Source organism: Esox lucius, chromosome 15 (genome assembly GCF_011004845.1).
Source record: "Esox lucius isolate fEsoLuc1 chromosome 15, fEsoLuc1.pri, whole genome shotgun sequence".
Lineage (NCBI taxonomy): Eukaryota > Metazoa > Chordata > Actinopteri > Esociformes > Esocidae > Esox > Esox lucius.
The window spans coordinates 4,088,988-4,103,815 of record NC_047583.1 but is presented as its reverse complement, the minus strand read 5'-3'; the positions used below and the strand labels follow the sequence as shown (position 1 = coordinate 4,103,815).

General features: G+C 45.1%; 2 protein-coding genes across 2 annotated transcripts; one reads left to right on the top strand and one right to left on the bottom strand.

Annotated features, from left to right (window-relative positions):
• Positions 1-33: 33 nt before the first annotated feature.
• yy1a (YY1 transcription factor a) lies at positions 34-5,319 on the top strand. Its single transcript, XM_010879492.4, has 5 exons — positions 34-677; positions 3,180-3,342; positions 3,620-3,680; positions 3,873-4,031; positions 4,573-5,319. The coding sequence occupies exons 1-5, from the start codon at positions 155-157 to the stop codon at positions 4,753-4,755; spliced, it is 1,089 nt and encodes a 362-aa protein (XP_010877794.2). The 5' UTR covers positions 34-154; the 3' UTR covers positions 4,756-5,319.
• An 885-nt stretch (positions 5,320-6,204) lies between these two features.
• On the bottom strand, positions 6,205-12,364 carry tpp1 (tripeptidyl peptidase I). The gene is made up of 13 exons (XM_029125336.2): positions 12,222-12,364; positions 11,794-11,865; positions 11,550-11,689; positions 11,204-11,354; positions 10,852-10,973; positions 10,465-10,640; positions 10,026-10,224; positions 9,459-9,647; positions 8,570-8,642; positions 8,164-8,284; positions 7,769-7,927; positions 7,303-7,428; positions 6,205-6,909 (listed from the first exon to the last, which is right to left on the bottom strand). The coding sequence occupies exons 1-13, from the start codon at positions 12,230-12,232 to the stop codon at positions 6,766-6,768; spliced, it is 1,683 nt and encodes a 560-aa protein (XP_028981169.2). The 5' UTR covers positions 12,233-12,364; the 3' UTR covers positions 6,205-6,765.
• Between the last annotated feature and the right edge of the window lie 2,464 nt (positions 12,365-14,828).

The window sequence follows — 14,828 nt, the reverse complement described above, 5'->3', positions numbered from 1 at the left end:
AATCTAACAAGATCTCGCGAGACTACGTAGCCGAAGCGTAGTGGCGACGGGAGTAGAACAGAGTGGAGTTTGTTTTCGAAGAAGAAGGAAGGCAGTGTTGAGGGGGGGAACTGCAATAGTATTCATAACAAGTGAGAAATTTAGGGGTTTCAACATGGCATCCGGCGACACCTTGTACATTGAGACGGACGGCTCGGAGATGCCAGGTGAGATTGTGGAACTCCACGAAATCGAAGTAGAGACCATCGAGACAACAGTTGTTGGAGAGGAGGACGACGAAGACGACGACGTCGACGACGAACAACCCATGATCGCTTTACAGCCCCTCGACTCTGATGATCAACACTCAATGCATCACCATCATCAGGAGGTAATATTGGTGCAAACCCGAGAAGAGGTGGTTGGTGAAGATGATTCGGACATGCCCGGGGAGGACGATTACGAGGACCAAATTCTCATACCTGTCCCAGTTCCTGCGGCGGAAGAGGAGTATATCGAGCAGACTCTGGTGACTGTCGCTGGGAAGAGCTCTGGGCGGATGAAGAAGGGAGGAAGCGGGAAGAGGAATAAAAAGAGCTACTTGGGTGCAACGGAGGCCAGTGGTAGAAAATGGGAACAGAAACAGGTCCAGATAAAGACTTTGGAAGGAGAGTTTTCAGTAACGATGTGGGCATCGGGTAAGTTTAGTTCTATTGAAAGTGCGCTCTTCCAAGCTTGCCACCTGCATTGTTCTGAGTCCTGTGCATGCACTATAACTAGGCCTCGTACGGGCGTTGTCCTCTGGTACATTTCAGCAGAATTCCGCGTTGTTTACCGAATCGGAATTTCCTGCAGTGCATTTGAAATGTTTTTGTTTTTATGGGAAGCCATGTTTTATGTGTTGATGGGCGCCGCCATGTTCCCCTGGCTGGACCAGTATGGCGGACCGAAAAAATGGCGTTGATTCAGCCGGGGAAAGATGGCGGCGGGTGGGAGTGAGTGCGTTACTGCTGGCTCCAGGAGTAGGCCGCTGTGGCGCAGTTCAGTACACCAGGCTCGGCTCGAAACTGTCGTCAAGAGCGGGGGGAGGGTAGCGACGTTTCAGAAGAATGTGTGCATGTTATACTGCTAACAACATTTCTAACTGTTGCGAAGAGGTATGTCCAATTGTACTAATATGTAAATACTTATATTTCCACTTTAGTAATTCGATTTTGTGCGTGAAGATTGCATTGACTCGTTGACTGACCTGTTGAATTTTAAAAGGTGTTTTGGTTAGGTAGCTAACCTAGCTTAGATAGCAAGAATAGACTTGTAACGCCAACAATTTAACATTAGTTAGGACTGTACCAAGCTGCAAGTTCAAAACGGTTCGTAATCTTGCCCGTTAGATTCCTACCAAGTTAATTAACTGAAAAAGACAAATTTGGTAGCCATAATAATTTAACACATTCTATTCGCTCAATTCTTGCCAGCCCCAAAATACTATTTTTGAAGTTTAGCTTCCAATGGCTAATCTTAAGAATGTCCGCCAACATTGTTAAATGTCTATACCATGTTACCAAATAGCGTTTCAAAATGTTACCTATCTGTTTACTTGCAGAGGTCAATTTATTGAGATACTTAAGCGAACATTTATCAAATTGTGATCCAATCTGATCAGTTGATAACAACCATAGCTGGGGAAAAACCCTCTTATCAAAGCTAGGCATGGCCAGGCGAAAACGGTGTCAACCGCTTATAAAAAGAGAAATTCTTCACTTAACCACTATTGACTTATAAAGGTAAGTTAATTTCCCAAATTACACTGAATGTTTAAACGGTGCAATTATATATTAATAAAAAATCAACAGAAAATTTCACAGTATGGGAAAAAATAATACACCCCTAGTTTCAATGGCTGGTGTTATCTTGAGGTGAAATAACTGCATCTAGCTGCTTATTTGACTCGTCTGTCTAGAGAACATTGTTCAAATAGTTTTGGTCAATGCCCTGGTGTTGTCTGGCAAAGGTATGTTGTGTTTTGATATTGTTGTTGTTTTTAGATCTTCCTGACCTCTCATGTAAGCTAAGTTTGTCTAGTCTCTATCTGGCAGTTGGCTCATGCACTTTGACTGATTGTTGCAAGAAAACCTCTAGACCTAGTGTCCAGTAATGTCCATGTTGGAGAGATCGCGGACGGAACCCAAACATGGAATTCAACAGAATTAATATTGATGGTAGTGTCGTATGTTTTTTGTTGTTGTTGTAGTTCAGTAATATGAATAATTACCACTGCATTTTGCTTGCTCTTAAAGTGCCAGGAATCTGGAAGAACAAGGAAGCTCTGGGGGCAGTAAGTGTGGTGTTTCTGTGTCAGTGTCACATGGATCTCTATGGCGGTGGTTGTCAAAACATTTCAGAGTGCCCTTCCATTAAATCCACGTGAACAGAGATTAGGTATGGAAGCGCGAAACAGAGGTCTGGCCCATTGGTCTTCCTGTCTAGTAGTGATGTGCTGACTGGCTCATTATAAACCTGTTTAGGGTCATGGAATATTGTTTGGATAAAAGGGTGGGTTGCAATTCGATTGAATGACTTTGCTAGGCCTGAGGCTTTTTCTCTTTTTTTCTCTCTGTAATCTTGAGAGCTAGGGAACTGGGCCATAACATCCCTTCTCAAAGTAAACTACATCTCAGCTGCCAGTCTGCGCCTCTCTGTCATTCCGAAATGCGTGAAGTGCTTGATCTGAATAATGTTAAGCGAGTTGTATGTTGCAGCATTTTCCGTGTGTGTGTGTGTGTGTGTTTAGGTCTGCTCTTATCTGAATTTACTGGAAAGCCCTGTGCTCTGTAGATTGCCAGTGTTCTGGGATTTCCTCCATCGGACTGTGGAATGATGGTTTGAATGGCTTGGACATGGCTTTCTAACTCCTCCCAGACTCAAGGGCATCGATCATCTTTCTATAGAGGGACTTGGACAGGTTTTTTGATCTTGGCATGATGTGTTTAACCTAAGGGAGCAACACCAGCTATTGAACCCTGCTGTTCTTTAATGCCAGTGATTAGGTCATTGTTAGGCTACTAGCGTTGCGCAATGTGGCCATTTGGTCCCAGTCTTTAGCCCGGTTCACATTAACACGTTTGTGGAAAACTAAGTCGGGCTTAACTGAGATTACGCTAATCGTGACATTTCGACCATGTTCTTTTTCTCTGTCTCAGATGACAAGAAGGACATTGACCATGACACTATGGTGGAGGAGCACGTCATCGGGGAGAACTCCCCTCCTGATTACTCAGAGTACATGACAGGCAAGAAGCTGCCCCCTGGGGGTATCCCAGGCATCGATCTGTCAGACCCCAAACAGCTGGCAGAGTTTGCCAGGTGAGTCTCGACTGCACTCAGCTAAACAGAAGAAATCTTACTGAAATGTTGTTCTAACGGTGTTCCTTTTAGTGCGGGACGTCGGCCCTCCCAAAACCAAGTCACATGCATGTCTGCAAACCACTCCTTGTCGTTGGGTTTCCGGGGCCTCGCATCTCCGGTCAATACTGACCGTTAAATCCCACCGTTAACGGCCCAGGGTGTTGCTCGTTGTTTTTCTCACCCTGCGTCTGTATGTTGAATTTATGTTGCCCTTAACCTGGCGTGTCTTTTGCAGGATGAAGCCACGGAAAATAAAAGAGGACGACTCCCCCAGAACGATAGCTTGCCCCCACAAAGTAAGTTGGCTCTACTAGTTTGTTAATGGAGAATGATGAGGTCTGGTGACGTTGTTGGGCCGAGGTCGGGTGACGTGGCTGTCCTGTTGCTAATACGCCTATTAATAATAATAATAAGGGGTTTGATGTGTTACCTATCTATTTTGGTCATTTTATCAATTTATTGTGTAATTAGTGACTTTGCGCCTGCAGGGATGCACCAAAATGTTCCGGGACAACTCTGCCATGAGGAAGCACCTCCACACCCATGGGCCACGAGTCCATGTCTGTGCCGAGTGTGGAAAAGCCTTTGTCGAGAGCTCCAAACTGAAGAGGCACCAACTTGTTCATACCGGAGAAAAGCCTTTCCAGGTATTTTACACCCCTGAACTTTTGCAAGGCATTGTGAGTCGATAAAGGACATATGTATAATAACATTTGGTACACCTAACAAACACTATCACGACTCACTATATAAGAATGTTCATATTAATAATGTACAGGGCAGGGCGATATCAACAAAAATCAGTATCGTGATAAGTGGACCAAATTACCTCTAACAATATATATAACAATTACTTTGTGTTAAAAAAGGTACCATTGTACCGTATTCCAAATGCAGTTTAGACATTCTGCTATCTTAGTGTAACATTAAAAAGTACCTCAATAACGTTATATATTGTCATCGAGTCCACTTATCATGAGAATGATTTTGTTGATATCGCCCAGCCCTAACGCTGTCTCTGACACATTGTGGTTTTAAATTCTGGGCCCATTCCCTTTTATCTTTCTAAGCCTTCCTGTCAAATGAATCATGAAATGGGGGGGTGGGGGGGTGGGGTGTGACATTAACCCGCCTGTTTGCAGACTGTCGACCATCGATGAAATCCGCCCCTTTCCCCTCTTCTTTCAGTGCACGTTTGAAGGCTGCGGGAAGCGCTTCTCCCTGGACTTTAACTTGCGCACGCACGTACGGATCCACACCGGCGACAGGCCCTATGTGTGTCCGTTCGACGGCTGCAACAAGAAGTTCGCCCAGTCCACCAACCTCAAGTCCCACATCCTCACACACGCCAAAGCCAAGAACAATCAGTGACGGAGAGTGGACGCGCCCCGCCCACCTCGTATCGCCGGCGCGGCTGTGACGTCCTGCGCTCCCGCCCCGATCGGCTATGAAATCCCCTTTGTATTGTGTCGTAGGTAAAACGTTTTGGGAGAACGACCTTACAGACTTCTTGATAAGTACGGAGGTGAGGAACCCTGAAGATGATGCTTGACTCCCCCCACCCCCCACCCCAGCCTTCATGGCACAATCCTGAAAGAAAAAGGCATATGTTTCTTCTTGTGAAGATGTGGATTTCTTGGCGCTGCGCACGAAAAGACAGGTTATTTATACTCTGCAGCGCCCAAAGAGAGAGAATGAACCTTTAAAGTTATAATATCTCCTACTGCGGCGTAGCAAAATAATTACTTTTTTAATTTTGTACCTTTTTCTAAGTGTGCATATTGTACACTTTTTTTTCTGGCTTAGTGGTATTTTGTATGTTTGTTTTCCCCGAGAACTGAATTCTGTAGCTAGGTTTCCATCCAATTGACGCGTTTCCACTAAATCGACCTAGTCGTAGTGCAGCTAAAGTCACTACACTTTTCTTGAGTTGAATAAAAATCGAAAGTTGTGCTTCTACAGCATTTCTGACTCTCCACCCGTGGTTGTCATGGACTGCTGTGTTCGGTTGCATGTCCTTGTTGGTCTTTCTGGAGAGATTGAACACCAATTGTCAGATGGAATATCTTGCTGTAAAAACATTGTCCAGGAAGTGATCACCTGACATTGTGTCGGCCAACCACCTGGGTTTGAATAGTTGGATGGAAGCCTGGTCAGTGAGCACTCGGAGGGGAATTTGCAGTTTATTGTACCTCCCTGCGTTTGTTCCCTGTAAAAAAAAGTTTATTTGGGGTGGGGTGGGGGGGGTGTTCTTTGATGATTTTCATTTTGTATAATTGTAACGTACAGATATATTGGAATCATGTAGATAATAGCAATGTGATTTAAGTAGTTTTAACTGATTAAAATCATTTTATTTTTCCCTGCACTGCCAGAGAGCAAAAAAACCCCTGTGTCGTGTCTCTCATCTACCTCCTGTAGTTAAGCACGATGCAGCTGGCTGTGCTGCTTAGTAACAGCTAGTCCTCTACAGGCAACGTTTTTATTCAGCTACAATAAATTATTTATTGCTAAGTAAGCTGTCACTACTGAGTCTGTGTTTGAGGTTGTGAAAGTTTAGAAGGTCAGGCTGAAATGTGTCAGTTCCTCAAAACGGTTGTGTGAATGTTTGCCCTTTAGTGAACAGGCTCAGGCAGTCAAGGCTGATGGATTTTAAGGTCCGTATTTCGGTTTGGCCGATGAGACAGGTGGGTCTATGGAAAGACCGGAGGTGTGCTTGTTCATCGGATTTCAATTCTATGAAAGGGACATTTCAACTGTAAAGAGTTCACAATGGCAAAGAAAATCGAGTTAACAAGCATTGACAGTAAGAATAGACAATTTCAAAAATAAAACCCCAAACTTTATTCAGTGTTTACAGTCAACATGCAGTCCATTTAAAACAATGATTAATTTCCCAAGAATCTGGTAAAAGGGCTTATTTCATTTGGTTTGGACCTATGGATTTGAATAATTTAAATCAATAACACCTCAAATGTCTCCTTGAGCAGAACAGAGAGGGTTAGCCCTATTTTTATTTTAAAGCATGCATGAGGAAATGTTTGTCTGATTACCTTGTTATTGATTAGCATACCAGATCTGGGTATAATCACCTGGCTAAATGATCATGTAACAGTTGAATTTACCTTTTTTAAATCAATTACTTTTATGGAAGTTAGTCCTACAAAACTCAACCTGAGACAGTGTGATTCTTTGAAATACATTAAAATCAAAAAGCTTTCATAAAAAAAATAAAGTATCTTTCCAGCGTAATTTACAGGAGGAAGTAGACATCACTCTACACCACATAAGCAGGCAGCTGCAGCAATTCCAAAGCATCATGGTTGATGAAACATCTCCATTCTGTAATGAGCTGACTTTTTGAACACTTGCCCCAGGTCTTCATTTCCCCTCCAGCAGTGCAGCCAGAAAAGCAGGGTAGTCGGGTGTTCCCCATCCGGTAACAGGGTCCCAGGACGCGGCAGCGCAGAAACCCTTCCCCTGGACCTGCTCGTCCAGACAGCTATTCTGGCAGCCCTCCGTCACCTTGGGGCAGGAACAGGAAATAAAATTAAAATAAACCCAGTACAATGCCATTGTAGGAGGAAACTAGCCATCAGCTTTCCTTCTTTCAAGTGTTTTGGTGGAAGGAATCAAGGACGGAAGGAAAGGAAACTTTTCTTAACAATAAAAGCCACTGATAAATCTTACTGCCATCTGGTGGTGGTGTCTAGAATACACCACCAAAACAAATATTCAAATGTTCACTGTGCATAACGACACCGGCATATTTCAACATGGAACTTAACTTGCTTCCTCCATATTCAAAGAGAGTGTAACGCAGAGGGCCTTACAGCGCAGAGGGCCTTACAGCGCAGAGGGCCTTACAGCGCAGAGGGCCTTACAGCGCAGAGGGCCTTACAGCGCAGAGGGCCTTACATCAAAGAGTCCTCTGCCCTTCAGCTGGTACAGACGGGGATTGAGAAACCCCAGAGAAGGCAGGCCTTTCCGGAAGCGCTGGTCATTGATCAGAGCGAGGATCCCTCCCACCACCGGCGTGGAGGCCTGCAGAAGAACCCGTTAAGGAACGTCCGTTACCACTTCGCTGTAACAATGCACGTACATGTCACAAAGTAAGAATAGAAATAAATAAGGATTTTTTTTTTTTAATTGTTATTCCTTGCCTCCAATGCACACAGGAAAATGTTTAAGGAAAGGAAGCGATGAGAGGAAACCAAAAATATTTTGACAGTTACAAAAGTACAAATAGGTGTGGGGGGGGACTGACTGACTGACTGACTGAAAGGTTGGATCAGGGAAGTGATGGGGAAAGGACTGACGTGTGTAAGCGGGGAGCGGTACCAATGGACCGCAGGCTCTGGACGCCTCATGAAACACTCCTTACCGAGGTTCCAGACACCCAGGGAATCGGTATCCGGTCACTGACCACCCAGTAGTTGTCGGAGAGGGCAGCCAGGTCCGGGTAGGCTCGTCCGCTGGTGTTGAAGTACGTCTTCGGGGGCAGAGCGGACTGCGCTTTCAGATAAGCCTCCACGGCGCCAACCTGCGGGTCAAAGCGGCAGTGTCAGGTGACTATAGGTCAGCCTGCTTGAATTAGCTGACACCAAAATCTCCCATGTTGACACAACCTTTCAGTAGTTAACCTTCCCATCTTATTCTTTATTCAGTTACAAACTTGGTGTTGTATTTCCAAACCGTAAAAAATACAATAAAAAAAACACTTTAAAATGCACTGATTCATGGGAAATCCGACGTTCAGCCCAGAGACGAACCCGTTACCTGGTAGTCCGGCATCTTGAAGATATTACTGAAGCCTCCTCCACTGATGGAGTCTGTGACTTCGTAGGTGATCTTGAACGGATTCTTGAACGAGGTCCCCCCCACTGTCGTGACATATGGGCTGGAGGCACAACGTTATGTAGAAAACAGAGCGGTTCCCCTATCCCACGCCAACATTTGTTTTCTTACTCTATCGATTTCAGATTAACAAGAGACCCGAGTACGGTTTGACTGTTTAACAGAAGAGACTGATAATGAACCTAACGCTTTTAGAATGCAGTGAATCAACACAGTGCAATGAATACCAACATAAGATAAACATTTTTAAAAAAGGTCACTGAACACCCAAATAACACAGTTGCCTATCAACTTCACGGTCTTTCAAAAAAAATATTAAGTGGCTCACCTTGATGCTGGGAAGCTCGGTCGGAAACAATTTCCTCCTTTAGCTAGGTGTTTGCATCCGGCTCCACTATCACCTAGCAACGAGGCAAGACCGTTCAAAGTATGAAAACAAAGGTCAGGGATAGTCATCTTACCCAATATGGGGAGAAAATTATAAATAAAAAGTGTCCACGATTTAAGAGAACCGTATACTACGCTAAACACAGTGCAGTGTTTTAAGTGTCGTAGGCCTGTTGATTCATACAGTGTCAGACACTCTGGTCATGAAGATACTATCACATTACCAAACTACAGACATAAAAACCACTTCCCCTATTAGAACATAAGACAACACCTGCTTGTGGTCTACAGGTTAATATCAAATCTACTTCAGATTCCTGGTAAGTACAACAGATAATTTGAAAGTCAATAAACAAAATGGGATTTTTAAAAAAAACAGCTTAATGCAGCAACTTGGTCTGAGGTACATTTCCACCTGTGTGAGCAAGAACATCTGACCAGATCCGGGGCCCGGCTTAGCACTGACCAGATCCGGGGCCCGGCTTAGCACTGAACAGATCCGGGGCCCGGCCTAGCACTGAACAGATCCGGGGCCCGGCCTAGCACTGAACAGATCCGGGGCCCGGCCTAGCACTGAACAGATCCGGGGCCCGGCCTAGCACTGAACAGATCCGGGGCCCGGCCTAGCACTGAACAGATCCGGGGCCCGGCTTAGCACTGAACAGATCCGGGGCCCGGCTTAGCACTGAACAGATCCGGGGCCCGGCTGAGCACTGAACAGATCCGGGGCCCGGCTGAGCACTGAACAGATCCGGGGCCCGGCTTAGCACTGAACAGATCCGGGGCCCGGCTTAGCACTGAACAGATCCGGGGCCCGGCTTAGCACTGACCTGAGGCAAACAGCATGGAGATTCCCCGGACACCGACCTTCATGAACTCGACGTTGATGCGAGTCATGTAGGCCGCGGACAGGCTGTCCTCGTCGTCGCCGTAGCTGATGGTGTGGACCCATGGGATGTCCGTCATGTTGCTAAGCAGCAGCAGCCACTGCAGGAAGGGCTCCTGGGACTCGTGTCGGCCTGAGCCGTGACATTTATTATCATCATCATCACACTGACATCCTCTCTAATACACTGGCTGCACCTAGAACGCTTGCCCAATACATTGCTCCATTCTGTGGTACGTTGGTAAAGAAAACGACATTGACAAAGACCGTTGGTGGAGGCAAAAAAAATCAAGACAGCACTCCTACTACGAAAACATTCCTAACACCCAGAATGTGATGAAGATTTTCACTCAGCTGCCCTACCTCAGTTCAGTGAACTGTTGAAGTACAGTCAGCCACTGACAAACGCTGCCTTCATACAGGTCTTCCGACCGTTCACGTCAGATATTTTGAGCGGTCTCGCTGTAAACGCAACCTTTCCTTTCACACAAGTTAGTCCACGTCAACACACCTGCATTGGAGAAGACCCACGTCGAGATGTTGGCCCCGGTGCTCATGATGTACTCTATGTCCAGACTGGCCTCCAGGCCGGCCTTCCCACCGCCCTGTGTTCCCACGACCCGGTCGACGTCCGACCGGTGCTGGAAGCCTTGTCCAAACATCGCCATGAACTCGGCCAGGTCTGCAGGGTGGTAGAACTGTTCCAGAAACTAGACATGGGAAGAGCACGACCGCTGTCGATGTTCAAAACGTTCTGGACAGCGACAAGTCAACAATATGGCAGGAACGTTAAGCATGCAAGCAGTGCAGAGTCCCTTTTTATTCGTTCCTGAATTGAGAGGGCCAACGGGGATTTGGAGGTCTGCTCGACATTTAACGAAATGAAAGTTCCCACACCGTTCCAACTGACAGCGGTGCCATTGGTGTGGATACGACAGGTTGTTAATTACCTGGGCCACAGCCTGGCTGTTGTTCTGAGCAGAACCAACATCTGTTGCCGTCAAATTGTAACGAGCCCTGAGAGCAGCAGGTGTCACACCGAGGTGGAATTTTGCTTCGGACCGTCTCTTTGTCAGCACTTCATTAAGGTCCTGCCCCTTGGGTGGGAACCGGTGAACCCCTCCAACTATTGGGGGTCGGGGGGGCAGAGGATTTCAGCGTGCCAGGGAATAAAGTACACAATCACATACATAAGTTTGTCATTCTTTAACAGGTCTGCAGTATCATCATTTTTGCTAAACTAAAGCTTCACTCACAAAAGGCTATAGCCATCACACAATGTCAACTGCAAGTATTTTCACAATCACAGAAATGGTCAGGAAGAACAAAATGCTCACCAAAATCAATGTGCTGGAGAACATCCCCGTCGACCTGGTATAAAGATGATGACCTCACCAACGAGTGGTCATCGCTCACATAGCGGTGAAACTCGCTGCCTGGAAGCACGGCCTCTGCCACTCTGAAACAAGACAAACATAACGCCCCGCTCTGTGGAAGTTGAAGACAACAAGAACTTGAAGGGAAAATATGCTGGAGTTTGATTTGTTTTTTCGATTGGCAGTAAAGTTAAAAACCGGGACAGTGGTGAACAGTATCGTAGAACGATGAGACTGAACTATGTCGGGACCAGTGAGTGATTGGCCAGCAGCGGGAAACGCAGAACAGAGAGAGTGCGAGGAGGAAACTTACTGTGCTGTCATAGAGCATTGGAGGAAGTCCTGAGTAAGGACGGTCTGGCAGTTTGATACCCCATTGCTCTGCAGCCATTGACGCACCACTTTCTGGGTCAGCTGGGATGGACGTACTAGAGCGGTGACCTCCTCTAGCGTCAAGTACTTCCCTAGGACAGACAGAAATCCGACAGTACATTGAAGGGCTTCAGTTAAAGACACATGCCCCATGGTAATGCAAATGACGCGATGACCTTGAGCGTGAAAAAGTAGCTCATGTTAATCTCTTCAATCTGCTAGATTGTTCGCCAAAAAAAAAAAAAAAGACCGTAAGTGTTTGCCATTGTGAGTTGATTGATTTGTACCGTATTGAGGCGATGATGGGTCCGACACTAGTAGAAGCAGGTCTTCCAGTCGGTCCAAGTTTTGCTGCCTCAAGGCAAAAGTCAACTCAATCTCTTCTGTGGGACGGACCCTACCCATGTGAGCCCAATGGTCCGGTATCCTGAAAATACATTGTGTGTTGTAGCATTAATTTGTTTTTATCACACATAACAGGCTAGCAGTGCGTCCCAAAAGCTTTACAATGTTAAAGGGTTGTTTGCTCACAAGATGTTTTGATCTGCCTCCAGATGTTCACTGAAGCCCAATGAGCAGCATGCCAGGACAAAGAAGGGCGCCCTGAAACGATTCATATTGAATGTCTATTTAACAACATACCAAATGTAGCATTTTAAAATTTAGTAAATGCTCAATTTGGAAAACGTTTGACCTCAAAGCCAAACAAAGGAACTGCTCCTGTACATGCCGTCTGCGAAGCAATTCGCTGTGTATGCCGCAGATAAAACAAAATTGGCTACAATCATTAGAATAGCTTTTACTGGTAAACATAAATATTGCAGGTAGAAAGTCTTTATGTAAAGTAGGTCAACAATTTCCGTAGCCTTTCACCTCACAGAAAACAAGGACTAGCTAATTATACTGATCTCGTTCTAAAAATACGAGCATGTGGTACATTATATAAACGAAATGCTTACAGAATCCTCATTTTGGTGACATTCGTTGACTTTCCGCCCTCGTAGTGTCTTTATTAGTTTTCAGGTTCTTGTTTGCGGGATAATATTAGAGGTGTGTTATCACATGACAGGTCAGCTGTTATCCGTCACGTGAATAGTGAACCGCGCTTGGGTCAAACGCCAAGGCAGTGGGCGTGTCCGGAAGATTAGACGTGTGGGGCAGAATGGTAGAGCAAATTAATAAAATGTCGAGGTGGACGAAAGTGCGTTAAGTCTAAGCTTTCTGAAACCGTCGAGGCTTCGATCACGCGTTATGGTCACTTTGAAACGAGCCTCCGCACAATTCTGTCGAATCCGTAGTGTTTGGAAAACGGAAAGGCGCGTGGGAGCTCTGGTTTCAATTCTGACATCACTAGCGTGACCCTAGTGTAAGCCTCGAGGTGAATGCCTAACAGTCGTGTTGAAGAATGCAGTGAAATGCAATGGAAATTGTCACAGTTGAAGATAAGGTTCATGAGGATATACATGTACTACACGAGTATGGGCGCGGGTGCATTTTTGACAGCAAGTACGACAAAGTCTGCTTTTTTAGTGAACTCGAGGATGGCAGTAATGCAATGATGATATCCAAGGGCTGGCTAAAAACAGCTATTTGGGCGAGACATTATACTTTTGCGTAACAGCGTGATGTCATAACGCTGAATTAATTAGTGATGGGTCATTTGCAAACCAAAAAAGGTATTTGGTCAATTTATTAAATTTTAGATTAAATTAGTATTATTAGTACCTTTTAAACTGACTCAAATGAACGAAATGAGTCGAAAGATTCGTTCTTTTTACTGAACGATTCGAAAACATCCGGATCAGTATAGTGAGTCGAACTTCCCATCACTAGAATTAATGACAGTAGTTCTCTTTGGGTTAGGATGTTCACTCAGGGGACAAGAAGACCGATCAAGCCAATCAGGTCTGTGTAGCCTCCTGGAAAAACCTGGTTTGTTTTTACTTATAAGTCACACTGAGCATTTCAATAGCCAAAAGAGGCTCAGAGATCATAATGAAAAACACATTTTTAATTAGATTTTTTTTTTATATAGACAAAGTAATTTAAAAATCCAATGAAAAAAGTGCATTGGGACTGAAAATACATCTAAAGGGATTATGTGGGAGTGTTGAATGCTTAAAATATCTAGATTTAATTAATTTAGCATATGCTCTTATCGCATCACTTATAGTAGTGGCCCACATGGGTATCAAACCCACAACTCTGCTAGCGATATGCACTTACCTATCCATGCCATTCTGTGTTCTTCCCCCCACGACGCTCTTCCAACCAGAAGGTGTTGGGGGCAGCAGGTGCACGAGGGCACTCACATCACTAAGCCCGCTGACCATTTGTCTCCACCCGGCCAATACTGGCTTCGCCCTTTTGGCAATCCGGTTGTTACACTACAACCTAGCCCGTGCTGGCTGTGGAGCACGTTCAACTGCTGCACCACCTGGGAAGGGCATTTTGAAAAATATCCTACAAACTTTTCCCAAACTATCACGGTTATATACACCCATTGTTTTTGTCAAGATTACCTCAGCACTGAGCCTGGATCCCCCCCCAGGAACACTCAAAACACTTCAAAAGCCATTCTGGTTTCTCTTTGGATTATGTGCAATTGTCCTACAGATAAATGTACTAATATACCAGGGTTATGTTTTTAGATAAGTTGAGCTAGGTTTTCCAATTATTTTTAAATGAGCTTTGCTCCTTTTATATTCCTTTTTAATCTAACCATCTCCCCAGTCTCTGGTGATAGTACCTCACCACAGGTCCCCTAAATAGGCCTAAGCCTAAGGTTGTCTGGTCTCATTTAAGGCATTTTCATTGGTATTATCATAAAATATCCTAATTTGATAACTCCACATATCTTGTAATAGCAATAATTTAATTTAGGCGTAACAAATCGGCTTTGAAAAATCACAAGTGAATTTCCCTCCGCCTGCATTAAAAACCGTTGTGATTCAAATGAATCACTGTGAAGGTGACCAGAAGGCTTGATACTGTCTGCCCTTGCTGTCTTGCCCGGTGGAATCTCGTCGCCACTGGGATGCCCTCCCTCCAATGCCTTTCAGGGGAAGAGTCACTGGCTTGTTGTTGTCTCTCTGTTGCGCACTTGGGCTGTACTCTGCTGGCAATACTCGGCCCTCATTCAGGGTGGTTGCGGTTGGTGGGTGTCCCTTTGGTTGATGCCTGGCAATGTGGGTGGATTGATTTCCTGCATGTTGGGCCTGCCCCGGGTAGGTGCCACAGTTTTGCCCCCGCCCCCCCGTCTCTGTTCCAAATTTAAATAGACTGGATTTTGCCCACATGCATTTATTAATCATTATCTCACCCGGCACAGCCAGAAGAGGACTGGTCACCCCTTTAAACCTGGGTCCTCTCTAGGTTTCTTCTTAAAATTCAGCCTTCTTAGGGAGTTTTTCCTAGCCACTGAAATTCAACACTACTGGTGTTTGTTCCTTAGGGTTTAAGGCCGGGTGTTTCTGTAAAAGCACTTTGTGACAACTGCTGTTGTAAAAAGGGCTTTATAAATAAATTTGATTGATTGATGAACGGGATGAATTCATCAGTTTCAG